Source organism: Callospermophilus lateralis, chromosome 6 (genome assembly GCF_048772815.1).
Source record: "Callospermophilus lateralis isolate mCalLat2 chromosome 6, mCalLat2.hap1, whole genome shotgun sequence".
Taxonomy (NCBI): domain Eukaryota; kingdom Metazoa; phylum Chordata; class Mammalia; order Rodentia; family Sciuridae; genus Callospermophilus; species Callospermophilus lateralis.
The window spans coordinates 54,000,614-54,028,334 of NC_135310.1; the positions used below are offsets into that span (position 1 = coordinate 54,000,614).

Genomic DNA, 27,721 nt, shown 5'->3' on the forward strand with positions numbered 1-27,721 from the left:
GGTAGCGCACTCGCCTGGCATGCGTGCGGCCCGGGTTCGATCCTCAGCACCACATACAAAGAAAGATGTTGTGTCTGCCAATAACTAAAAAATAAATATTAAAACTTCTCTCTCTCTCTCTCTCTCTTTCTCTCCCTCCCTCCCTCTAAAAAAAAAAAAAGTTAACCACAGTGTGTGTGAGTGAGAGAGAGAAAGAGAGAGATATGGGGGAAAGGGGGCATGGGCAGGGCCTGCCCCCTTCATGGTCATGGGCAGCAAATGTTTTAAGCAGTTAGGGGAGACAGTCAGCAGCTCTTGTTTGCTATTCCTCCCCATCATTTGTCCCCATCCTCCTCTTCGTTTGAAGCTGCTAATGCATTAGCAACTTTAACACCCAAGTTGTCTCCTCCCAGACACCTTCCTGGGGAGGGCCCTGTTCTAACCCCGAGGCCCAGGGCATTCCTCCGAAGTTTCTTAGCCAGTTTCTTAGCCGGGTGGTGAAAACAAAAATACAGCCTAATTGGTCACTGCCTCTTTCTAGTGAATGAAGGAGGTTTCTGTTTTAAAAAAATAAAGTGACTTAGCCGTTGATTCACTGCCCACAGGGAGATTCTGAGCAGAGGCTTCCTAGCCTCCGTAGAGATTTGCATACAACTTCCACTTCCTGCTTCAGAGCCTGTTCTACAACTTACCTGGGCTTGGAGGAGGCGAGGAAGGTCGGTGGAGAGAGACCCAAGACAGAAACAGAGAGCGTGACCACTCCTTGGGCCCCAGTTTGTCTGTCCATAGTGGATCTAAGGTAAGTGCTGTTTTGCCTCCTCTGATTTCTTAACCACTGACCCATTTTCCAAAACACTGTTTTCTCCTTTGCTGAAATGTGCTGCCCCTACATTTTCTCTGCCCTCCTCTCTCCACCTTTAACTTGCTGGTAGGGAGACCAGCTTGGACTGAGAAGATGATAGTGAGTGTCTGCAGCCAAAATATGTTGCTGGTTTAGTGTTTCAAACAGGCAAGCCGAGATTAACTCTTTGAGGAGGGGCAGCCCAGGCTACTGAGCTGCCTGAGAACAGTTTGTTAGGTACTCAATGTCCCTAGAGTTGCCATCAAGAATTCAAACCCCACTTTTCCAGAGAAGGAGTTGGCGATGGCAAAAATTAAGTAATTGGCTTCCAGCCCCAGAAAACGTCAGGGACAGAGTGGGAAGGAAAATTCCCAGATTTTCTCTATCCTGATTTCCATGCAGGGAAAAAAAAAAAATCAACAGTGCATTCTTAGGCCAGGAAATCCGGTTCAGCTTGTGGGGGCTGGATGTAAGCCTCCCCAGCCCCTCTCTAGCAGCTAGACATTTGCTGGCACTGGATGGAGCCTTGGGGGCACGTAAGGGAAGAAACTAGTACTTGGTTTTAGAAGCTGATAGAGCTTCTTGTGACTTCCAGGTTCAGGAGGTCCCTTATTTGGGGGGAACGGGTACCAGGGATTTAACCCAGGGGCACTTGGCCACCGAGCCACATTCCCAGCCCTTTATTTTGTATTTTATTTAGAGACAGGGTCTCACTGAGTTGTTTAGCACCTCACTTTTGCTGAAACTGGCTTTGAACTCACAGTCCTCCTGCCTCAGCCTCCTGAGCCCCTGGGATTATAGGCACATGCCACTGTACCTGGCTAAGGAGGTCTCTTAGAACAGGGGGGTTGATTTTTAAAGGAATGGGAGAAAATAGTTCACATAAATACATTTTAAAAAGGACAGGAAACTTGGCTCCAAGCTCTCACCACTTTGTGTGGTTCCATCTCTTGGGCAATTCACTTTGGCTCCCCGAGGCCTGGATTTCTTCATCAGTAAAGTGAGTGCATGTGAACTAATATGATGATGTCTACATTCCTGTCTAACAAAACAAGGCTAGGGTCCTCCCAGAGGGGTAGCTGTAATGGGTGGTCTTAGAAGATATGTTTTGTATAGTGATTACTACGTGCATAAATCTTATCTCCTGCTACTAGTCGGTTAGCCCAAGAAAAGGGACTTTGTTTCTTTATACTTTTCTAGCCTCCAGAAGCCAGCATACTGTCAAATGCCTTGGAGGTGCCAAGGCTCCTTCCATGTAAGTTTCTTTAATTTCTGTTTCACTCATCTGTTTTCTAGCCCACAGGTAAAGCAGCCCTTGGGACTGGAGGAGACAGGGTGGCCGAGTGGCTCTGCAGGAGGGCTGTCTAGAATTGAGGCGTCATCATTGGCTCTAGGCACATAGGAGAAAACAGGGGATTTCTTGAATTAGTTCATGTCCCATTTGGGTTACCCAGGAAGCATTGCCCCGTGCTCACAGAGGCAGAGAACTGGCAGGCAAGCTTGGCTCCAGAAGCCAGTAACTGACTTTGCTGGCAACGTCTCCTGGCTGGAGCTGCCGGTGTGAGGGTCCTTTAATGGAAGGGGAAAGGAAACAGTGAAACATATCCTAGCACCATGGAAGGGTGATGATTATGATTAGACTCATTATTAGATGGCAGATATGCTGAATTCTTAACCTTTTCCAAACCACTGCTTAAAAAAAAAAAAAAGTTGTTATTGTTTCTTTTGGGCAATTAGTCTCTGTCAGGACAGTTCCAACAGGCTTTGGCTGACTGGGACAGACTGAACTTTCTGTGGAATATTGAGGCTTTGTTATTGCCCTTGGCATGTTTTGGATGTTTCTCTCTCTCTTTGGGATGACAGTACAGGAATTTCAACATTTCACCTGCAGCAAGTTCCCAGTTTTACTTTCAAATAAGGATGCATCATTATCTTAAATCAGGCAAACTATTGTTCAGTTATTATCTCGTGTCAATCTCCAAAGGCCCCAGCCTCAGCCTCCTTATTCTTATCTGGTACTGCCACTTCAAATCATTCTACAAGGAGGGTCGAGATGGTTAATGCTTGGGGGTGGTTAAGTAGGAGTGGGGGTCTAGATAATATGTCATTGTGTTAGAGAGAAAACTTTCTAACTCAGGGATTCTCATTTTTGGAAGGTGCAAAGATAGAAAACACTAAAGCCTGCTTCTCCCAGGATATTAAGGAGTTCGTGACTTTCAAATGCTCTGAAAATTAAAAGGAGAGGAGAAAGTTATATTTGCAGGCATACTCTACCAGGCATTCGGCAAGATAGATGATGGTGGAGCAGTTTGTCTAAATTAAATCAATGTTTTACACATCGAAGAATGAAAATCTCAGATATATCCTGAATTCAAATCATTTTTCTGCTGCAGGCAATTTTAGATTAGCCTTTAAAAACATACATATATGAATTGCAGACAACTGCTGCAGGAAAAAAAAAGCACACAGATGAGGCACATTAAACTTTAAATTCCTTTCAGATCCAACTAAATGACCCCTAATGTTTGATCACATTTCCTTATCAAAACAATCCAGCACGCCTTTCGTGAGAAAGCATCTGAGGACTGGAATCGAGAAGCTGTCCCCCTGGGCCTCTCCTATTTCTTCTCAATGCATTGTCACCAAGATATTTTTAGTTCCTGAAACCCAGGCTGTCCTTTCTCCCTCCGACATTCCTTGTCTTTCGCCCAGCAGGCCTCCTGGAGCCCACATGTGCTTGGCAGCCTGACCGCCCAGCTCATTCTGCGCCTGCGTGTGTGCTCTCTGGTGTGCACTCAGACCTTCCTGGAGACCAGAAGTTGTAAACTGGCTGAGGAGGGGCGGCCTTTCCTCCACATGGTGGCCTGTAGAGTTGTGCCAGATTGGCTTGGTTCCCTGCTGAGGCAGCCGAAGTCAAGCTATTTGGGAGGGATGGGATGGACCTTGGGGAGCCCCCACCCGTGCAACCCCCTGCAGACCTGGGCTGCAGGGGACCTTGGCAGCTCCCTCAGCAATGAGGGAACTTGGCTTTCCTCTGCTGCATTGTTGTCCTGGCCTGAGTCCTGTGTTTTCCCTTTTTCCTCTCAGGGTCAACAGGTCTCCCTCCAATCCCTGAGCTGCTTCCTCCTCTGAGCTGTCTGTCCAGACTCTTTGTGGCTACCGGCTTTCCAGGCAATGCTCTTGCCTTTGACCTCTGTTCATTCTTCGCCTCTCTTCCCACCTGACCCGTGACACATACAAATTATAATTAAATGAGTCTCTCTCCCTACTTCTTCCCCACATGCCCTACTTCTCTCCTCTTCCATGCGCCTTTCTGCCTTTCCATCCCTTCCTCTCCTGCGCTCTGTGGCCTGGACTGAATTAGGGATCACAACTGTGTACTTAATAAAAACCCATCTTATCTGAAAACAAAAACAATGATAACCAGAACACGGGCTGGCTTGAGGTTGTTCTCTAAATGTTTACAACCGACTTCCAAAGTGGCAGAATGAGTCTGCTCCCCTGAGTCCACCTGCTTCTCCCTCACCTGCTCTCAGGAACCCCAGAGTAGACTTCCTCAAATCAGGTCAGTTCACACTATGCTGTGCTCTGCCTGACCTGAGTCTTCCTATGCAGGGTTGTATCCAGGCGTCACACTGTTTCAAATTCTCTGGCAAACTTAATGGAAGAACTTCTCTGACAAGGAAGTTCTGCAAGTGAACTTGGAAGCATATGTTTGCTGGAGTTTGAATCTGAGCCATTAAGCAAAACCAATGTTATGTAAGTTTGCATGCATTTGGACAGTAAACAAAGAACATTAATGAGTTTATAGATTTAAAAAAAAATTCATGTCTTTAAGACACATTAAAAATTGTTCTCTGGGGAATGAAAACTAAGACCTTGAGAATCTATAATGGAAAGTATCTGATCCAAATTGAATCTGAAGATCCTCCAATTATAAATTTATATATTTCTTTATTATGTCCATCTGAAATATGCATGTTTTGCATTCACAGAACTCTTCAACCCTCTGGTTGACCTAGAGAATACTTAAAAAAAAAAAAAAAAACCCAAAACCTAAGCGGTTGGTGAACACCCAGCCTTGACTATTTAGGAGCTGTTAATGTGGTTTATTAATTACCCAGGCTGCTGACTCCTGCCCTCCCTCTCTTCCTTGCTATGTGATTTGTCTTCTTGCAGGGACGTAATACCTTCATTAAATCCTTCCCGTCCTTGGCTCAGAGGCGTCCCCTGGAAGATATCCCTTCTCTAGATGCATCACCATTTATCATCACCCTTTGTTTGTGCTCTGTCAACCAGTTTTCAATTTATTTGGAATTCAGTTTATGATTAAAATTTAATGAGATCCAATCAAGTGCTTTTCTCAAATCAAGATGCCTCTGCAGTTGCCTCTGTACCCTCTATTACAATGGCATGAAGGGAAGCTCCTGCAGGTTTCCGGCCTGGTGATGCTTTACAGAACACAGGTGGCATGTTTTAACATCCCTTAGCATCAAGGTAAATCAGTCTGAAACATATTTAATCCAGAAGCTTCGAGAGGCTCCATGGCTTCCTTTATCCCCTCTCTCTCTCCCAAATATCCATCAATGCTCCCACACAAGATACACATGGTTCAGTGCACAGGATCTCGGGCTGAACTGCTCAGATTTGATCCCCAGTTATGCTGCTTATTGGCCATGTGACTTTGAGGAAGTGTATTACCTTCCCCATGCCTCAGTTTCCCCATTTATAAAGTGAGGTACCTATCAACTAAGGTTACCATGGGGACTAAATGAGTTAATGCATATAAAAAACTTGGAACAGTATTTCACACATAGTAACCATTCAATAAATATTAACAAGTGATTGCTAACAAAGGGTAAAGTTTCTTGGGTAGATCCACTTCGTTAGGCTTGTATTTTGGTATATCAGTATAATCTGTGTTAGTGGTCAATAAACTACAACCCTTGAGCCAAAGGTAACTGTGATCTCTTTATACTAGCCTATTGCTAAGAATCATTACATTTCTAAAGAGTTGTTTAAAATAAGAATAAGAAACAGAATATGAGACAGAGACAGTGTGAAGCCCATAAAGCATAAATGATTTACTATTTGGTCCTTTGGAAGAAAAGTTCTATATGGTTTAATGGAAAGACCTAGCAGATTACAGGTAAGATTTGCTTTTACCAGTCACTTGTTGTGTGACTTTGGAAAAGCGACATAAGATATCTAAGCCTTTGTGGAACAGGAATGGCAGGATGGTACCTCTCCCCCTCCTGTGGCCCAGGCTTCTTCAAGGACCAAATGAGATGATGCTAATCAAATGTACTAGAAATGACTCTCATATGTACATGTTGGTTAAAAAGATTCAGTGTCCATACATTAGATTCATATGGTACTTTTAGCACCTGGGTATAAAACCAGGCAACACAGTCTAGAAAAAAAGAGTTCCAAAGCCAAATCACTCACTGCAGGAAAAATAATAACAAAGGTAATTTTTTTAAGAGGTTGATATGGTCCAGGCTCTGCATTCAGTACTGTGTGTCTTCTTTTATCCCTCTGGAGCAAGTATTTCTATTTCTCCATTTTGCAGATGAGAAAAAAAAGGTCAAGTTAAGTAATTTTGTCAATCTAATTACACAGCTTTCAGAGAAAGAAGTCAAGTCTGGGGAGTCTAAGTTCAGAGCCAATGTGTTCAATCACTGTGTATTTTCCCACATCTTAGAAATAAGTGTTGATTCTGAGTAAAGAGCATCTGGAAGGCATAAGCCACAGTTACTGTGAAGGTAGGCTTTAGTTCTGCTAATGTGTACCCTGAAAGAGACTTGCTTCCCACACAGGCCAGGTTGGGGTCTAATGGACCTGCAGAAAGGAAGGCAGGCCTGATGGGGGGAAAAGAAGCTTCTAATGGACTAGGAGATCAGAAAGGTGGGATTGTGAAGACTAAAAGACTCTGTTTTGAAATACTAATAATTTAATGCAAAATGTGCTACAGGAGGTGAAGGATGCTGGGAATAGAGGTGAGCAGGGTTAGAGGCAGCTCAAGGAGGTTGGCAGAGCTATATACAGAAAAAATGGTGGTGGGGGGAAAGTGTGGGAAATTCTGTGGATGGGAAACCAGGGAGCATTGTCAAGGATGTCAAGGTTGCTGACATCTGGATAAGATCTTATCTGCAAAACCAGGCTGGGGGTGGGGTGGGGCAGGAGTGGAGCTGGATAGAGGAGTCAGGAGAAAGGTCTGGGGCCTGAGCAGGCAAAAAGGAAACCAAAGTGAGTGACTCCGGGAGAGACAGAGAAACTGATAGAGATTTGAAGGCAGAATCAAGAAATCAGAAAGGTGGTCCGAATCAAAGAACTGGAGACACAGCTCTCGGCCCAAAGGGCAATGAGATTTTAGACAAGAAAACCTTTTCTCTTTAGAGTCGGATCAGGAGTATGAACTAGACTCACATATAAACTGTCGCAGTTTGGTCAGTGTTTCTGGGACTTGGCTCTTCATAGCTCCTGCTCCTCCATGCCCACCCCAGAAACATCCTCACCCTCTGACAAATGGTTTTTCTATTCTGAGGGACATGTTCACTCTCTCCTGGGAGGCTTATGTGTTCCTCATTCACATTGGTTCTTAATCTTTGTGAACATCAGAATCAACACCACTTTTCCTTTTTCTTTTTATTTTTTAATTCAATGTAATTTTTTGGTTCCAGAGATTGAACCCAGGGGTGCTTCACCACTGAGCCACATCCCCAGCCTTTTTTTATTTTGAGACAGGGTCTTGCTAAGTTGCTCAGGGCCTCACTAAGTTGCTGAGGCTGGCTTTAAACTCACGATCCTCCTGCTTCAGCCTCCCAAGTCTCTGAGATTACAGGCATGCGCCACTCCACCTGGCTCCTTTTCATTTTTATTAGAGATATATAGGCACTTGGTATAAAACTTAAAAGGTATAAACCATTCTGAAAGGCAGATCTCTCTCCTGCCCTCTTCCCAGTCATCCGGTTCCCTTCTTGGAGGCAAACATTGTTCCTAATTTCTAAGGGGAGACATGCAGCTGTGCTCCTACATCATGCAAAGGTGGCATACCCTACACACTGTTCTTTAATTTTTTGAATTTAATAAGTTTTGTAGTTGCTTCCATTTCAATCACATAGCACTTCCTCATTTTTTTTTTTTTTTTTTTTAAGATACAAATATCCATTGTCCAGATACAGAACAGTTTTAAAACTCAGCACTTCTTTGGACATGTGGGTTGTTTCTAGTCTTGGCTACATAAACCTCTCTGCACTGCCCATCTTCATAGCCTCTTCATTTCACACAATGTGCACATACATGCTCTGCAGAGGAAATTCTCAGAAGTGAAATTACTAGGTCAAAGGTCAGAAGCTTTAAAACTTCTGAGAGTTATTGCCAAACTGTACAGATTTCACTCGTCTTGGCAAAGCAAGAGAGGACCTGTTTACATCTGGGACTTAAGACACTGGGAGGCCCTGGCCCCACCTCATAGTCCCTATGTGTGGGGCCTGGGCATCTGCATTAGGATCCTCACAAGGGGAGTCTGAGCCAGAAACTCTCCTCATCCTCCAGCAAGTCCTTTCCCCTCAGGGATGGGTCCCAGTGCAGTAATCATGGTCACTGTCCTCCAGGCCAGACAGGCTTCAGTTTCTCCCAGGCATTCTGAGCACCACAGGAGTCCAGACTGTCTAGACAATGCAGGTGTTTGGAGTCTCGGGTCCTGGTGAGCAGATATTCTGTCCTCTTGGGGGTCAGTGCTTTTTCTCTAGGTCATGGCTAGAAAATATGCATTTTCTACTTCAATCCAGGTGGCCTTCTGTTAAGGACTGCAGCACAGACCGTACTGGGGTTATAACCACAGGCACAGTATACGGAGAAGGTCTGGAAGAAAAGAGGAGAAAATGGTTAGCAGTGAAGAGACACTCAGTGATATTTTTAAGGTCCATTATTTTTTTTACAATGTTTATATTAAAGACAAAACAGATAAAACTGCATCTCCAACAAAACCCACATATCTCCGTGTGGCCCTGATGTACGTTTGTATATAACTGTCCTCTGTGACTGCCTGGAGAGGGCTGGCAGAGTTGGCCATATTCTGCCACTTCTGGCAGAGGGTTGGGGCCATAAGGGGCCCATGTGGTAGTGGCAAGTGGGCTTTGCCCTCTTCTGGGCAGAGCTCTGTGGACATACAAACAGACCAGCACTCCCTGTGTGGAGCCAAAAAACAGATGCCCCATCTCACTGGCTGGTGGAATATTCTTATTTGTCGGTGACAGCTATGGTCAACCCTGCCCATAGGCAGGATCTCTCAGGCATGACCCAGGCCTGCCTTGACAGCTTGACAATCAGTGAACATTTCATGAATATTTGTGAGAGTAGGAAAGAGAAGCAGTGGTCAGGGTCACCCATGTGGCATAATTATAAGAGCCCTGAGAACTTGGCCCACCAGATACTCCTTGCTAGCCCCCCATGGAGCCTAACATTCTGTCAGTGACCCTTCTAGCTACGCAGATCTGCCCAGTCTGAAATAGGCATCAATTATTTATTCATTCAGCAAATCTTGACTATACACCTACTAGTGCTGGGTACAGTTCTAAGTGCTGAGAATAGAGCTGTGACTAGAACAGTTGAAAAATAAGCCCTTGTGAAGTTTCTATTCTGGAAAGAAGGGAGAGGCAATAAAGTAGTAATCTACTATATATTTGCATTTATAATATACATTTAGATACTATATAAGATGTGATTATTGCTACAGAGGAGAAAAATAGGCAAGGGAGAACAGAATGGGAGGAGAGTGTAAAAATTTTAGAAACTGTGCCCAGGCATATCTCACTAACAGGGGGACAGCTGAGGAAAGATCTGAAGGAGAAGGGAAGAGAGCCATGCAGATATAAAAGGGAATGACAAGTGCAAAGGCCCTGAGGTAGAGCCTTTGCTTTCCTTTCTGTTTGTTTTTTTCTTGTTCTGAATCAAAAGAAACCTAAAGGTAGGGATAATGCTTTACATGTCTTTAGAAATAATTTTGAGGCCTGGAGGTCTAGCTCAGTGGTAGAGTGCTTGCTTCGCATGTTCAAGGACTGGGTACAATCTCTATTGTCACAATAAAAAAAATTTGTTTTTAAAGAATTTTGATTATTTTTTCAATGTATAACCTTCTGTAGCTCTTGGATTTTGTATCACTTATAGATATTTTAGAAGGAAGGAGTTTTATTGAGCATATGCCTTAGAATGGGGATGAACCACATAGGACACAGTAAGGTTTCCATAATTATTTGCTATTTGAGTATTTGATAAGCCCTCAGTAAACGTTTGTGGTTGAAATGCTACATGGATCCAAAGTAAGATAGCGACATATTTAAAACATCAGGGTCCATTTTGTGTTTGTAGTGATTACTAATCCTATAGTTTTACTAAGAGGTTGCTATTGTCATGGCAGGTTTATTTACTATCATCTGAGGGGCCCTGTGTTCCTTTCCAAATCAGCCGTAAGTAACCATTGATGGACCTCAGACTCGCAGTCATGAAATAACCACTCTACTCACCTTTTATATCAGCTTCCTCCAAGCCTCTGGAGGCCCCTCAACTAGAAGAGTCAAATGTGCAACTTGTTTTCTGCAAAGAAGCATTTTCTCAATCATGCTTAGAAATCTAGGGAGATTGTAAACGGCTGTCTCTGAGCTGCCTGAAGTGGAAGCAATGGAATGAGCCACCTGACAAGCAAGAGCTGCTGGAGTCGCGTGCTCCTTAGCTGGCTCACTTTCGGCATCTCTTTGCCCTCTCATTCGACTGGGGGCTCACAGATGCAAGCAGGAGATTACCCAGCACTCAGCCAGCCCTCAAGAAAATACTTTTGTTTCCTGTCCAGCTGAAGAGCATGTTGTAGGGCATATTCAATTTCATAGCTGCAGACAAATTGTAAGGAAGAAAGGAAAACAATGGTGAGCATTTTTAGAGAGTAAAAAGGTGAACTATTTGTGGTTTGGGGTAGGTTCTTACTCATTTTTCCAAGATCTAATCATTTTAGATGGTGAGGCCTCTTTTTTGTAGAGTCAAGGGACAAGGGACACACACAACCTGGAGAGGAGACAAACCAGAAGGGAAAGACTGAAGGAGGAGGGAGGGCCACCAGGGAACTTTCTATAGGCAGCTGTTTGTTTTTATTATTTTGAGGTGAAGGTCTTCTTATGTTGTCCAGGCTGATCTCCAACTTGTGGGTTCAAGTGATCCTCCCCCCTCAGACTCTCAAATAGCTGGGACTACAGGGATGGGCCACCATGCCTGGCTTTCTATAGGCAGTTAAGATACATCTGGTAAAGGATGTGGATGTAACTTAGTGGTAGAGTATTTGTCTAGTATGCATGAGGCCCTGGGTTTGGTCCCCAGCACAGGAAAATAAATAAATAAAGAAAGAAAGAAAGAAAGAAAGAAAGAAAGAAGAAGAAGAAGAAGAAGAAGAAGAAGAAGAAGAAGAAGAAGAAGAAAAGCAAATGATACATCTGGTAGCAAACTGTTGGCTTCACCTCTGCAAAGGGGGAACATTTCAAAATGCAGTCTTGTTCCCTTTGGATTGGGTTCAGGGCACAAGAGAAAGTGAATTTATGTTCTTCAAAAGCTGTCTTAGAACAATAATTTCTGTACTCAGTGACTTCAGGCACAGTAAGCCCTCAGTAAACGTTTGTGGTTGAAATGTTGCATGGATCCAAAGTAAGAATTTAGAAATCCACACACAGTCTCTTTTCTCTCTCTCTCGTATTTGAAGTATGCTATGTACAAAGGCCTTGCGTAGAATAAACCTCTGGGATTTTTTTCTTTTTCACTTACTTGCCTTTTTACCACATCTGCTCTTCAGCCTTCTACAAACCGCCCGTGCCCCCACTCCACACTGGCCTGCCTGTTGCTTTCCCTTGAGCCAGTCATCATTTCAACCAATTGATGATAAGAGGAAGGAAATTGTTAGGCTGATTAAGAGTTTCTTTTTTTTTTTGTTATGAGAGATTGAACTCAGGGGGTGCTTAACCACTGAGCCACATCCCCAGCCCTTGTTTATATTTAGAGACAGGGTCTTGCTGAGTTGCTGAAGGTCTCACTAAATTGCTGAGGCTAGCCTCAAACTCCCAATCCTCCTGCCTTATCCTCCTGAGTCACTGGGATTATAGGCATATACTACTACTATGCCTGGCTAAGAATTCCCTTTTTATAGATTAAAATAATATTGCTTGGACAGTGGCCTCTATCCTCTAATTTAATGACTAGTTCAACCACACACATAAACCATATGGTCATGGCTACCTTCACTGCAGGCATAGTGCCCAGAGGGAATTAAGTTCTCCAAATGATCTAACATTGTTAAGTGGAAAATGTCATTATGACCTTTTTTTCAGTGTGTTTTAAACTTGTGCTTTGTTTTTCTAATTAAAAAAAAATTATTTATTTTTAAATTAAGCAATAGAGCAAAATTGTAAAAGTTCAAAAGTTCTCCCTCCCACTCCTCTTCCCCAGCCTAGTCTATCTTCAAAGGCAATGTACTAATATTCCCAAACCCTTCACACCTCTTACGCAGGTATAAGCAGATACCCACACACAAGGATAAACACACATTCCCCTTCCCAATTTTGTTACACAAAGTAGCAGCATTGTTCTGTACCTTGCATTTTTTCTTTCTTTCTTTTTTTGGACATCTTACACTATATCTTGGAAATCATTCCACATCAGTTACTGAAATGCATTTCATCATGTATTCCAAACACACACGAAGCAGCCCCACATTATGATAATTTCTTTTCTCAATACCTGGCAGTTGATTTTCATCCATGTTTTCTCCTTGCTGGTGAGTGACTTTTACCACAGGATGACTTCTAGTTACTTTCTTTGAATTGCTTTCCAGATAAAATATCTTCATAAGCATTAGTGGCTTTGCCTGGAGGATAAGTAAACAACTTTATGTGATCGGGGCCCTGCAAGCACAGTGGTGTCACACTACTGTTAATTTAAACCACATCCTGAAGGAGGTCCCTTAAGGTCATAAAGTGGGGACTCCAAGAATTGAACTGTCTGCTAAGGCTATGGCATGTTTTCTCTTGTTCCAGAAACTAGAATGAACCGAAGCATTCCTGTGGAGGTTGATGAATCAGAACCATACCCAAGTCAGTTGCTGAAACCAATCCCAGAATATTCCCTGGAAGAGGAATCAGAACCACCTGTTCCAAATATAGGAAACATGGCGCCCAAAAGCTTGTCTGCACCTAAAGATCCTCTCTATTCCCCAGGAGACATTCCACAGGTTCACCCTCCCCTGAAACTTGCAAATCAATATCAGCCTATGTCCCAGCAGATCAGCTGCCTACGCTCTAAAGTCCTGGAGGAGACTGAAGACAGTTTCTTCAGGAGGCATCCAGACCCAGGCAAAGATTTTTCCTCAGGCTCCTCTGCAGCCAGTGAGCCTGAGCCTGAGTCTGTGGTCGGAGCCCTCCCACTACAGCATCAGTTTTCATTTATGGAAAAACGTCATCGATGGCTGGAATCTCAGCTTTCAGCAGCTTCTCCTGACACTGGCCATGACTCAGACAAATCAGACCAAAGTTTATCCAATGCCTCAGCAGACTCCTCGGGCAGTAGCCAAGACACGATGCCTCCACCACAGCCCCACAGGAACCGAGCAGCCCCAGATGTGCCGACGATAGACACGGGATACGATTCCCAACCCCAGGATGTCCTGGGCATCAGACAGCTGGAAAGGCCCCTGCCCCTCACCTCCGTGTGTTGCTTTCAGGACCTCCCTGGACCTCTCAGGTCTCGAGAGTTCCCTCAGTTTGAACAGAGGTATCCAGTGTGTGCCCAGATGTTGCCTCCCAATCCTTCCCCACATGCTCCATGGAACTACTGCCATTGTCCCGGAACGTGCCATCCCCGGGTACCATGTAAGTGATCCTCACTGCCTGTGGACATTCTGGGCTGGGTGACAGAAGAAACAAGGTCCTACATCAATACCTCATGTCACTAGACCAGCACAAACATGTCCAAATGTAGAGAGGTCTTCCATGTGTGGTTAGATTTGCAAGGGCCTTGAGAGGATGCTTTTTCTTAGCCCAAACCTATCTCACATGGTACCTTTTCAGGAAATTTTAAGGACAAAGTAGCTGCCTCTGTCTGAGTTAGTTTACCTGAGTTAGTTTAGCTGACCCAAATGATTTCTAGAAAATTTATCTTTGTTCATATTCTTGGGCTTTTGGATTCTTCTTTCTCTTCATTCTTCTTCCCTTAGATGTGGCAGAGAAAGGGTGTGGGAGGGGCATGGATGCCACTGGCTGCTCTGATTGCCCAGTCACAGCATGGGTGTGGTGGTAGATTCCCTTAAGTATGACTCACTGAGAGCTGAACTTTGGCAAGTCCAGGCCTATGTTTATTTCCCAGTGATTTCCAGGTTAAAAAAGGAATACTTTATGAGCATAATACCATGAGGTACTTTTTAACATTCTGCTATCTACATTTAAAGATAATTTTTCTGGTCATAGCTATAATATTTGGTCACCTCCTCCCAACTGAAATATGTCCGAAAGCTCAAAAAAGAAAAAAGACTTGTATTTCTATTACTCAAATATAATTCCTTGTTAAGGTTCTGACATTATTTACTTCTAGTGTTTTTTTTCCTTTGCATAAAATGACATTGAGTAGTACTTCTTCCAGTATCATTTAAAAATGCTGCACTGTATTTCACCAGATAGATCTACCAAATTGTCATTAACCCATTCTCTATTTTTGTACATTTCAACTAGTTTCCAGTTTTATGATTCAGCAAGTAGTGCTACAGCAAACATTATGCACACAAGATTTTATCTGCATGTCTGATCAATTTCTTGGGTAAATGTGCAGAAGCATGAATGCTTAGTCAAAGGCTTTGTGATATTAAGGCCTGAGCTTTATCTACTAACAGTAGAAAGTCTCAGTGTCATAGACAAAGCAAGCATCTGACTCAATGTAATAATGAGGATCTCAAGAAGATCTTTGCACTGGAAAGTGTTTTTCCCATTGAAGCCTGAAATGGTGCCATTAGCAATCCAGTCTTTGGAAGTAAACATTGTCCCCTCTGGCAGGCTCCTTTAAAAGACAAATACACCCAACTGGGAATGCTTCACCTCTTATACCTCAGGACCTGCTTTCTTTCATCAGTTCACCTTCCCTTCTGTTTTATTTCCTTCTGTTGACTTGGAAGGGGGATGTTTAGGATCCTGGGAGTGCAGAGGGATGATGAAAGGCAGACAGGACAGAACTTGGACAGGAGATGGGAATAATTCACAGAAGAGGTATAAACAGCCAATATGCATAAGAAACCAAGCTTAACATTTAAGAAATGCAAAAAAAATAAAAGATACATTTTCCTTGCTTAGAGGTGCAAAAATAAAAACCTCAGACAAACCCTGGTTTTAGTGGGGTTCCGAATACTCTGATACACTTTTGATAGGCATGTAAGTTGATGAGATCTCATGGGGGGCAATTTTAGTATCAGAATTTTGCATGTGCTTCTTTGGCCAGAAGTCTCATCTGTCATACTCTATGCTGTAGAAACTTTGAACAAGTATATAAAAGAATATGAACAAGGAAGTTTATTACATAACAGTGTTGCATTAGAGTACTATACTGCCTATCAACAAGGGGCTAGATGAGTACAGATGGTCCCTGACTTAAGATTTGTTGACTTTATGACAGTGTGAAATCAATAGACATTTGTGAGGCACAGCTCTCAGACAATCACATGCTCAATAAGTAAACAACCCCTGTTCTACAGTGTACCATGTTGCTAAGGTATGATATTCCATAGGTTAGATGCAGTAAATGCATTTTTAATTTGCTGTTTCCATCTTACTGTGGTTTTATTGGGGCACAGCCCCATCATAAGTCAAAGAACATTTACAATTTATGGTTTATTTATACAATGATCTAATAGGTCCCTGTTGCATAGAATAAAATACTGTCCGCATTCTGACATAAAAAAGATGAAGTTGAAAAACAAGATGCAATACTGATCCCATATATGTTCATTTTTTAAAGTTATATGTGTTTATTCATACATTTAAAACTCTAGAAGGATTGTACCAACTGTTACAAGTGACAGGGGTTGGGGGGCGGGTACACAGAATTAAGATGGGGCAAGAATATTTTCCTTCTAACTATTATGCTTTGTTAAATTTTTTTATAGCAAACATTACTTCTATAATTGGAGAATAAACTGCACACATTAGCACACTCTCATAATTCCAGTGATTTGGGAAGCTAAGGCAGGGGGATTACAAATTCAAAGTCAACTCTGCAGTTTAGAGAGATCCTCTCTCAAAAATAAAATAAAAAGGGCTGGGGATATAGCTTAGAGGTAGAGCACCCTGGGTTCAATCCCTAGAACCAAACCAAAACAAACAACAACAACAACAAAAGCAAAAAAAGGAAGGAAGGAAGGGAGGGAGGGAGGGAGGGAGAGAGGGAAAAGTAAGCAGAACTAAGAATGCACAAAGATGAGCTTGCCTTAGCTCATCCTGCAGGTACTGTGGCCCTGGCTCCCAAGGGCACCTAATCACAGGGAAGAGGTCAGGGTTGCACAGTGCTTGTGGTTTTCCTGTAGGGCACTGCAGCCCCAGAATACTAATGAGGATTGGAGCAGCAATGACTCCCAGGAAGGCTGCTGTGGGGATTAAATGAGATAATGTATTAAAGGCATCAGAAACGTGGCTGGCTGCCTGTAAGTCCTCAATACTAGCAGCTCTTAGTTATTATTGTTATTTTTTAATGGATCCTGTAGCCCAGCCCTGCAGAGTATGCCTTACTTCCAGATCCCTCTCACTGGCACAGATTTTAAGCATTCAGAGCAGGTGTACAAATGCTTAGTTTCGTGTCAGGGCTATAACTGCACTTAATTGCCAACAAAACCACTTCAAAAGAGCTGTTCACCTGAGGGATGCTTGTGCAGTTGGAAACCATGGCTACGTGGTTCCACTTGGCTTTAGAAGAGCATTACTTCCTTGCCTGTTAATGAATATATAAATAAATAATGATCACCATGCAAATGGCGTAGCTTAGCTTTTTGCAAGTTAAAGCAAAAATGGTTACTGGTCATCCCTTTTATGTTTAAAAAAAAAAAGTTTTCAAAGCAGATGAAAGAGAAACAGAATAGCTTGTTTTCTCCTCATTGCACCCCCAGGAGAAGTCAGCCTCTACTGCTTCAGAATCCTTCTGTTGAAGGTCACCAGAGTGGAGTTCATGAGTGCACAATCAAATAAAACCCATGATGCAGATATATTGGAGAGAAAGAAAAAATTAAGTGTAGCAAGGCCTTATTTTATTATAAGAGTCTTGCTTTCTCTACCAAGGAGACAGAATAAACTAAAGCTTGTTGGTACTTGCCTACAATTGCTCCCATGAACCCTAAAAAGTGATCATTTGCACACACAATTTAAAAAAGGAAAAATTAAACCAGATGGAAGAAATGATAAAGAAAGGAGTTGCCTAGTAGGAACCACAGCTGGTTACAGCTGTGGGAGTTCCTGTTAACAGTTTATGTTGGCTATTTTGTTTCCTGGCTAAACCGATTGCATTTTATTATGATGTTTTTTTGACAACTTGAAAATCAGATTTTATTTTCTCTCTCACAGACTCTCTTAATACCATTCTTAATAAGGAAGAAAAATGTTGAATGTTTTCACTGATAAATGGAAAACCTCGTTTAGGATTTGGTTTACAAATTCCAAGTGCTAAAAGCCTAGTAACATGAAGACCATGTGAACACAGGCCAAGAGGATCACAGGACTGACAAATAACGTACAGTACTGGGCACCCACTTAGGATTGTGCAAGATTTTCATTTCTGTTGTGTGATCAACACTGCCTCAGAACTGAGGAGTTACCATGCTAACAAATCATTTGTCTATCACATCACCCACCTTCCATCTCCTACAGTAAACTCTCCTGATGGAATTTTAGGCATTGGGGATAAGTCTGTAAGAAGCTATTTTTGAGCAGTGATTCTTAAGAAGGTGGTTGCCGACTTGTGTGCCTCCCATTCTCACACATGAACTAGTGTGGGTTTGTGTTTAAAAACAGACACCCACACAGAGACAGATTTTTCTCTCTTCCTCTCTCCATTTATTTTGAGCTACTCAAGGGAACTGTATCCTATTTATCTCAGTTCACCAAGTGCCCAGCCATAGAAATTCTATAAATATTTGTTGAATGAACAAAAATAAATCTGTTCTTTGCTTTCTGGGGAAAGGAGTGAACCCCTAATCAAGAGTAGTCTTTGTGATGTCAAGCCTTGCAAAAGCCATCTTTAATTGTTTGGGAGGGAAGAAAAGGAGGGAGGAAAATGGAATCTAGAAACAGAACCTGTCCATTCATTTATCAATTTATTCAACAAATATTTGCCAGGTCATCCAGTAGGCACTACATATATAGTTGTGAATACAACACACATGGTCTTTATCTTTGTGGAGTTCACAGTCTACCGGGGAGACAAAAGAAGTAGATATCGGCACCCCAAAAAATGAAAGATAATGTATACTATCAAGGAAATAACCAGGTGTTGGAACAGATGTTGATAGGCTGACCAGAGAATGTCTCTTTGAAGAGACAGCTGAGCTGAAACCTAAAGGCTGAGAAAGTTGAGGAAGCAAGGAGCTCTGTTAAAGTACCAAAAGCAAAGTAGCAGAGCTGGAGGAGGAGGAGCAGGGAGAGAATAATGTGACAGAGGATGAAGGATGCAAGGGCCATGTTGAATTCAGATTCTATTCTGAACATTCTTCCTAGAACAGTATTTGACATGTAGCAAGGGATCATAAATGTTAGCCATTGTTGTATATAGTACCCAACTAAACTATAAGGTGTGGTCATAATAACAGAACAGAATGATTAAAACTTCAGCAATGAAAAGATATTCATTTACCTGACAAAACACACTTTTTATTTAGCAACTTTTCCATTCAACCAGCCAAATGTACAGGGGGAGGGGCGGGGAAACAGTCAAGTTCCACTTACAAAAAAGAAGCTTATATTTGGTTGACCCTCTAATATTAAATATTTCTTTGTTTTAAACAATAAAAGAACAGCACAGAGGATTATACTGTCAGTACCCCAACTTTTAAAATCAATGAGGTGGATCATTTTCATCTGCTCACATAACTTTTTACCACAGGTGGCCATTTCAGAAATGAAAGTTACAGCTAATCAAACACTTAGCCCACATGCCTTAGTGATTTTAATGATACGATTTGTTGCTATGAGACAAAAACATGTTGTGAGGGAAATAATCTGTTAGAAATCATATGACCTTGATTCAAAGGCTTTTGATTAACAGCACTAACATCCACTTTCTGGAAAAGAAACAAACCCTATGATTACAGCTTGGTAGTTCTTTTAAAGCAAATAAAATGTTATTAGCCACTCATTAATGGATATGGGAAGCAAAAATGGCTCCAAATATTAAAAACTTCAGATGAGTTCCTTTCAGCCCCTCCCTTGGAAAAGCTTTCAAGGCTACTAACAGTTTCTCCTCTTTGACCTTGTCTTTCTTCTTTCTACTTTTGGAGATAGACTTAAAAAAAAAAAAAGAAAAACAGACAAGAAGTAGAAGTAGATGGTTTAGGAAACACAAGACTTAGCAAGCAGACAGTAGAGTCCAAAATGGCTTCTCTTCCTGTGGGTAAGTCAGCTTTGGGACTTTTCAGGCTTCATATGTACATTAAGCATTGCCCATGAAGCAGTACTGTGTGTGGTGACATGGTGGCAAACAGACATGGTCCCTGTTTTCACAGAGTTTGTATTCTACTGAGGAAGGCAAGCAAGTAGCTGACAAGTAAGTCAGGCTCACATAGACCCAGAAGAGTGATGAGGAAAATAAATTGGGGTTGGGAGAAGGTAACTGGGTGAAGGGGCAGGCCTCTTTGAACAGGTGATGTCTGGAGGAGCCCGGAATGACAGAAGTTCATCTGTGAAGATCTAGGGCAAAAACATTCTGGTAGAGAAGATGGCAACTCAGGTTCCAGAGGTGGAGACCAGCTTGAGATGTTCAAGAAAAAGATGGGCTGGTAAGCCAGTGAGACCATAGGAGAGATAAGATCAAGAAGGGCACAGACCTGATCATGCAGGGCACAGACATGATCATGCAGGGTGGATCTGAATCGCAATAATGTCTAGAGGTGGTATCAATAGTTGGATTTCTAAATGGCCCAATTATGCAAGGCTAATCTAAAAGCAGGTTTGGCCCCTGTCTGGTGACCTGATGGCAGTGTCACTTTTTATTCTTTTCTAGCTGGAGCAGCAGTAGTGACCTACCCTGTTGCCCGGAAACTCCCATTGGCAATCTAGACTCCCTGGAGTGTATCTGGTCTGCCCTAAGCAGGCTGTAAAAGCAGCCAGGTGCAATGGCTCACACATGTAATTCCAGACTCAGGAAGCTGAGGCAGGAAGATTGCAAGTTCAAGGCCAGTTTTAGCAACTTAGTGAGACCCTGTCTCAAAATAAAAATAAAAAGGCAGTAAAAGGAAAGCCTCTGTGAAATATCTTGTCCTGGACCACAGAGATCTCACTTGCCACTCATGGAGCTGCCCCCTGATTCCTGGTCTCCTTCATCATCTGGATGCTGGGTAGGCCCTATTAGATCTCTTTCTCCTTCGTCCCTTCCTTGAACCCCGCCACTTGTCATGACCAAGCCTAAGTCAAAGCAGGGCAAGGGCCACTGGCTGGAGTCAGGAGATGACATAGGTTGGGGGCATGCTCACTTTTGCCAGAGGAATCATGACAGAAAGGACCCTGCTGATGTCAGAGTTAAAACAGACAATAGATTGACTCCAAGGAATTTGACCAGGCATGAGAGACTGGCTTGGGCACATTACCAGGGTCACCCAACCAAGTTTGCTGAGTCCCGACGAGGACCTGGAGGCAACCACACTAATGACATTGTCTTCTGTTCTGAACTCGTGTTCATCACTTCCTTGTTTATTTCCTTGAAAACATCATGGCTACTTGACTGCCTACAAAACTAGAAATTAAATTCTTAGCCTCATTCTCACCTCTCAATTCTGGTTCCAATCTATCTTACCGATGCTTTCTTGCTTGACACTTGCAAGATACTTTCTTGACAGTTTTATTACACCATGCGTCCCTGAATATAGCCTACTTACATGGCAGACAAACATGAATGTTACTTATAATCAGAAATTATTTAAAATCAGAAAAAGAATTAAGACCAAAAAATACATTTTTTTTTTTAAAGATCCTTCTTGTCCCAAGTAGTTATGCTCACTGGGTCATCCTACTTCTAACCTGGGCAGAGGTGGCAGTGCTTGGGTCACCAGAAGATGCTCATGGTTCATCCTAAAGGGCCATCCAGTTAGTTCTCTCCAGTTTCCTTGAACCTCTCAGATTTCCCCAAGCTTTAGCCTCTCTGGGCCTGAGCGGTTCCCTCACAGGCCACCTCACTCACCCTGTCTTGGGTTCCCAGACTGGGTTCCTATATTTATCTCTATATCTCTCTTCAGTTCTCTTATCTAATCAGTTGAATTGCCCTTCTTCCCTTGGGACCCTGCTACTTCTGGGTCTGGCTAGAGCCAACTTCCTTCAGGTTACACATTCACATAAGTCCCTGTCAGCCCTGGCTTTACTCCAATCCCTGTCCTCATCAAATTGCCCTAGCCCTAAGTGCACATAGGCAAGAGAGACCATGGAAGCTGAAAGATGTTGCTGACTGGTTGGCTAAATTTCCCAGAGGGATGAGTCAAGTTTTCATTCATTTACTCTTCAAAAGATGAAGTGGAGTATGTGTGTATGCAAAGGGGTGGAAAGGAGAGAATAGCAATTCTGTATCTATCATTAGGACAATTTCTCCTAGTCTTGGGTTCTGAACCCTTGGAAAATTATGGTAGAAATGATGGTGTGAGAGAAGGTCTTCATGGTTGTTTTATCTTAAGTATCTTATTAAAATAGGAGTCCATATAGAGTTTTTTAAAAGTTCTTTGAGCTTTCTAATTAGAAGACCAAACTTGTGATTGCATAAATTTTTTTATTTAGGGAAAAAAAAAGTGAATCAATTTTGAGAACTATTAAGTAGTGGTACAGAAATAAGAAAAATATCATGGAGATGGTAGCTTATACCCAGACCCCTCAGTTGGTATGGAGACAAACATTTTTACTGAACTTACCTCTCCTGTTTTACAAAGGAGTTAAAGTCCATCATCCCTGTTCTCCTTGTTGTCTTTGCCTACAGATGGCCACAACTACCCTCGAGCAGCCTACCAACAAGTGATCCAGCCAGCTCTGCCTGGGCAGCCCCTACCTGGAACAACTGTGAGAGGCCTGCCACCTGTGCAGAAGGTCATCCCGAATTATCCCAGTCCCTGGCACCAAGAAGAGAGGCCTATACAAAGAGACTACTCCTTTCCAGGACTTCCAAGGTGACAGGGCTAATCTTCACATATTTCTAACATGAGAAAGCATCACGACAGTGCAATAAAGATGTTTCAAAATTCTCTGTAGGTTTACTACCCAGGTTAGTGACAGTCACACAGTGGAACCACCCACTGTAAACTTTTCAGGTCAGAAGGAAGTGGAAACTAGTTGACAAGTATCTCTTTACCAGTTATAGAAAAGCCACTAGTGACTAGTCAAAATGCCTTTCAAGGGAAAGCTCTTAAGATATTCTCTGAGTTACACCTTCTTCATTTACTTTCAGATCACCTGAACTTTTAGTTGCAAAATAGTTTTTGTTTTTAATATCAATTTCCACTTCTATAAAATTCTCTTTATATTCCTTGTTTATGTTCCTGTTTAATCTTATTCCTTACTTTAAATTTAAAAATTCAATTAATTCCAAATAGAAATTTTAAATAACCTGTCATTATCTTTTGTAATGAAAACGTTCATACACGTTGAGTACCATTATTGGCCCTCTCCTAGGCTTCTTCCAGAAAAGGAATTCTGATTTTTTATGACTTCGGTTGTCTAACTCTTTTTTCCATTGGTTTAACAAAATATCTAAAGCAAGATACTTTAAAAAGAAAAGATATTTATTTAGCTCATAGTTTTGAAGGCTGAAAGTCTAAGATCTGTGGGCTATATCTATTTAGTCTCCAGTGAGGATCCTCTTCACTGCCTTACATCATAGCAGACTGACATGATGGCAGAAGTATTGCTTTTTTTTTTTTTTTTTTTTAATTTAGGAGTCTTGCTATGTTCTCCAGGGTAGCATTGAACTCTTGAACTTGTGATCTTCTGCCTCAGCCTCCCAAGCAGCTGGAATTACAGACATGTGGTGCCACTACTCCCAACTTTTTAGGTTTGCTCTTTATAACAACTCTCTTTCAAGAATTAACCAGGGTCAGGGCTGGGGTTGTAGCTCAGTGGTGGAGTGCTTATCTAGCACCTGTGAGGCACTGGGTTCAATCTTTAGCACCACATAAAAAAAAAATAATCCAAAAAAGGTATTGCATCCATCTATAATTAAAAATATTAGAAAAAAGAAGAATTAAGCAGGGTCCTATGAGAATTATATCAATTCCTTACAAGGGCAGCATCCTCAATGACCTAATTACTTCCCACTAGAACCCTCCTCAAAGGTTCCACAATGTCTTCTAACACTATCACACTGAGAACCAGCCTCCCAACCCAGGAACCCTTGGGGAACATACTCAAACTATATCCAGATCATATCATCTTTCAGTCATTTTTCTCCTTATTGCTCTTTTCACTCTCAAATTTTTCTTCTCTTAATTTATGAATCTAATTTATATAAGACTCATAAATGAAGCTTCCTAATTTATGATGAAATTGGAAAGAAAGATGAAATGTTTGCTCTTGTTCAAGTAGAACTTTCACATGCCACTCTAAAACTATATTCTGTTTTTATAGAACTGAATGAGATATGGAGATCCTATTAAAGTGGATTTTTCAGAACTACAGAAATTGGTAATTAGCTCAAAATTTTTATTGAAAGGAAAATAGCTCACTCATTAACAATGGCAAATAAGCTATATGCCCGATTTCCCCTTTTCTAGAAAGTTCATAAACCCTTATATTTTCTTTCCAGACAGACACCTCTTTTTTCCTCAAACAAAAATAATGGAATTAAGTAAAATGCAATTTGTATGTGTTAGTAGGGATTGAACCCAGGGGTGCTTAACCACTCCCAGCCCATGTTTATTTTTTATTTTGACACAGGATCTTGCTAAGTTGCTGAGTCTGGCCTTGAATTTGTGATCTTCCTACCTCAGCCTCTTAAGATGCTGGGATTACAGGCATGCACTACTGTACCTAGTAAAAAAGAGATTTTTATAGCAGGATAATCATATAAGAAAACAAACAAAATTTAAGCATCTTTATGAAATAAGTTTGGTGTTGAATAGGGGAGGAAATTGTAATTTTTAAAATAAACTTTTTTTAAAATAACTTTAGATTTACAGAATAATTGCAATGGTACTGCAGAGTGATTGGTTTTATAACATCAATTTAACCCTGATGTGGTCTCCTTGATTTATTTTATCATTTTAGAATAATGAAAAATGAGTTCAGGTAAGGAGCTAATTCTCCTCTTACTGATAACTTAGAAGATAATCTTAATAGAGAAAGTTTATTCTATCATTAATCTCCATGATTTTTTTTTACATGAAAGTTTTTGAATATTATCAAGGCCTTAATACGTCTTTATCAAACTAACAATCATCTTTCATAACAACTAAGCGATTTTTGGTATAAAAAGATTTAATGCAAAACTGAATCTCCATTAGATGAAAGTATATTTTATAGAAATTATTTTCTCTATATTAATAAAAATGTAAAGTAAAATAACATCCTTAAACATTCATATTTTAGAAATATAGTTGAGATGCTGTATAATTTTATTTTAAATCCTGTTATGTTAGACTTAAGAATGTTTTATGATGCTTATATAAAAATATGAAAGAATAAGCAATAATCTAAAGAAAGCATAAACACATAGATTTGTAATCAATGACCTAATTACTTCCCACTATAAGCTCAGTGCAGTGGCACACACTATAATCTCAGCTATTCAGGAGGCTGAGGCAGGACTATTTTAAGTTTGATGTAGCTCAATGATATAGCACCATGGGTTCAATCTCCGTTACCACACACACAAACACACAATGAAACAATTTCAAATAGATAGCAAATAACAAATATTTGTGTTCCCACTATCCAGATATTAAAAATGTTAACATATTGCCACATTTGCAGAATAGTTTTTAGTGAAATAAAATGTTAGACATACAGTTTTAGGTCTCCCTAACAGGATTCATTTGCAGAAAATAAGAACAATTCTAGCTATTTTAGATAGAAAGGATAGGGAATTGAGTGCTTACAGAATTGTTGAAGGTTAGAGGAGGAAGCTTTAGGCTGGGCTTCAGAAAATGATCACAGAGCAATTCCACACAGTAGGACCACTCTGACATGCAGGAAGGTGGAGAATCAAAAAGCCAGCATACCATAACACAGTGTGGTAGATATTTTTTTAAAGGTTCTTCGAAATCAGATTTTCATTCATATATTAATAACTTAAATACTTTAAAACCTACATGACTTTTTTTTTTTTTTTAACCTTTTGATACATGATTAAATGTTATCTATCATGAGCTAAAAATCATGTCTTTTCAATCTGAATGCTTATAACATCAACCTATGTCACCATCACACTACTTGGTTTTGTTGATGACCTTGTCTGCCCCCTGCATGAGACTTATTTTTCTAATTAAACAGTCCTTGAATAGAGAAATCAAATCCTGCTTCTCTCTTTTGACCCTTAGCACAGGTCCTTACATATGGCAGCCAGCTGAACTGCTTATTGACAGAAACTCCATGAAGCTCTTCTTTATGTTCTCTGATAAGAAATGAAGGCAGAGGAGAAATAAAGTTCATTGGTATTTTCCTACAGTTATTAAAGGCTTTCTGTGTCCCAAGATTTGCTTTTGTTAAAAAAAAAAAAAAAGAAAAGAAAAGAAAAAAAGAAAGAAAGAGAGAGAGAGAGAGAGAATTTACTGAAAACACATTCTTCTCCAGGGACCAGCAGTATCACCAGCCACCTAATGGAGCTGGAGCTCCTAAGGAGTCCTTGGAACATCCTGCAGAGCTGAGACCACAGGGACCCCAGGCTCCACCCCCAGTTGCTGTGCCTAGACCCCCTAGTAACCCTCCAGCGAGAGGAACTCTGAAAACAAGCAACTTGCCAGAAGAATTGCGTAAGTTGTTTGCAATGTGGTTTTCTCCTTCTTGTCAGGCCTTACACTTCAAAAGTACTTCTTCTTTTTTTTATTATAATTTTTTTTTTTTAGTTGTAGATGGACACAATACCTTTATTTTATTTGTTTTTAATTTTATGTGGTGCCGGGGATAAAATCCAGTGCCTCATGCATACTAGGCAAGTGCTCTACCACTGAGCCACAACCCTGCCCCCAAAAGTACTTCTTTTACTTCTTTATTTTTTGTTGATTCATTTTACATATATATAAATATATATATATAAATATAAATATATATTCATTTATATATATATACACACATATACTATATAGTCTCATAATACATATTTCAAGTTTTTATTATTACAAATATTAATATGACAAATTAGTTGAAAGTATTTCTTGATCATTCATCCATGATCTCAGATATTTCTCATATACGCAGTGAAATAAAATTCATTTTTTTGCTTACAAAGTAACCGGAATTTTGCATGAATGTTTTTATAGATTCCAACACTATTAGTAATGCTCACGAAGTGCTTACCACTAAATTTTCTTCAACACATACTTCAGCAACAAATAACTCCAACACTTTTTTCCTCTCCTAAACGATGCTCTTGAGTGGACTTGTCCCTGGGTAAATTGATTGGATGTCCATGTGGCATTGGAGAGAAACCTAGTGCCTTACCATAAATTAGCAGCAGCCATCAAGAACGAGGTCATTTCCTGTAGGAATGAGCAATCTCATTTGGAAAAAAAACGGTCTCACATTCTCCACTCTGCTTTACAACCAAATGCAAACTAAGCCTTTTATTTAAAGAAACATTTGACTAAGTGTCAGGTGATGATTCTTTTTCCACGTTTTGCTGCCAGAACCAGAAATGTTGAAATATCTCCAAAATGTTCTCAGAATAAGGTCAGTCGGGATAGTTAGTTCCAGAAATCTTAAGAAAACAACCACTACTTGTGAAATTATTACCCATCGTGCTTGCTAGAGAAGCTCAGTTCATTCTAATAAGCTCTTTCCAAATCTGGAAAACTGAACCAAACTTGAAATGAAGCTCTTTGTGTGGACTTGCTAATTCCTTTGAGGGGCTCTGTGCTCTTCCCATCTTTTACAACTCTGAAAGTTTTCTATGACAAGGATCCACTGCTGTCTTCACTAAAAACTTTCTTTCTGAACACCTTAAAATTGTATACTTTTTAATTTTGCATACAGATGCTTCCCTGCATGGGGTATAGACCCAATATCCGTTTATAGATCGTATCCATCTTATTATAATTTATGAAAGGAGTCCTAAAATTACTTTCATAGGAACTGAGTGAAGTAAGTGTTGAGAAAAATGAATTGAGTGCCATCAATATGCCTGCCTTCTTAAATGAGTTGATATGATCATTATACACGCTTCCACTTGAGAGGGGTGTCTCAAAAAACAGGAGCCTGAGCATAGAGGAACACATGCAGACTCACATTCTCTTCAGCTCCCCTTCCTTTCTACTCTCTGCCCCAGGGAATTCTTGAGATTCTACTGGTCCATTCCAGACTAAAACCCAACAGAGATTATTCATTTCTCACACTAAAATGCTAGCTAGATAATTTCCCCAAGACTTTAGCCTGAGAAAACACTGGTTCTCATCTTAGTGGGGGCCATTTTGTCCAAATAGTACTGTCTGTCTGCTGCTCTAATCGGGCG

The 27,721-nt window shown here is 41.0% G+C and overlaps 1 protein-coding gene and 1 long non-coding RNA gene across 6 annotated transcripts in view; one reads left to right on the forward strand and one right to left on the reverse strand.

The window, feature by feature from the left end:
* Nucleotides 1–27,721, forward strand: part of Traf3ip2 (TRAF3 interacting protein 2) — a 57,974-nt gene that overhangs the window by 17,976 nt on the left and 12,277 nt on the right. For 3 of the 5 annotated variants that reach the window (XM_076858340.2, XM_076858343.2, XM_076858342.2), the window contains 4 exons: nt 585–778; nt 12,892–13,722; nt 22,046–22,232; nt 25,849–26,027. In XM_076858340.2, the coding sequence (XP_076714455.1) occupies nt 12,900–13,722; nt 22,046–22,232; nt 25,849–26,027 (1,189 nt within the window). In that variant the 5' untranslated portion in view covers nt 585–778; nt 12,892–12,899. The remainder of the gene's footprint in view (nt 1–584; nt 779–12,891; nt 13,723–22,045; nt 22,233–25,848; nt 26,028–27,721) is intronic. The other 2 variants (XM_076858341.2, XM_076858344.2) reach the window with 1 other exon arrangement.
* LOC143401195 (uncharacterized) overlaps nt 7,469–27,721 on the reverse strand; it is a 110,992-nt gene continuing 90,739 nt past the window's right edge. Inside the window, exons 2-4 of the long non-coding RNA XR_013091618.1 lie at nt 12,596–12,722; nt 10,348–10,707; nt 7,469–8,686 (exon numbers count right to left, since the gene is read on the reverse strand). This is a non-coding gene — a long non-coding RNA (uncharacterized LOC143401195). The remainder of the gene's footprint in view (nt 8,687–10,347; nt 10,708–12,595; nt 12,723–27,721) is intronic.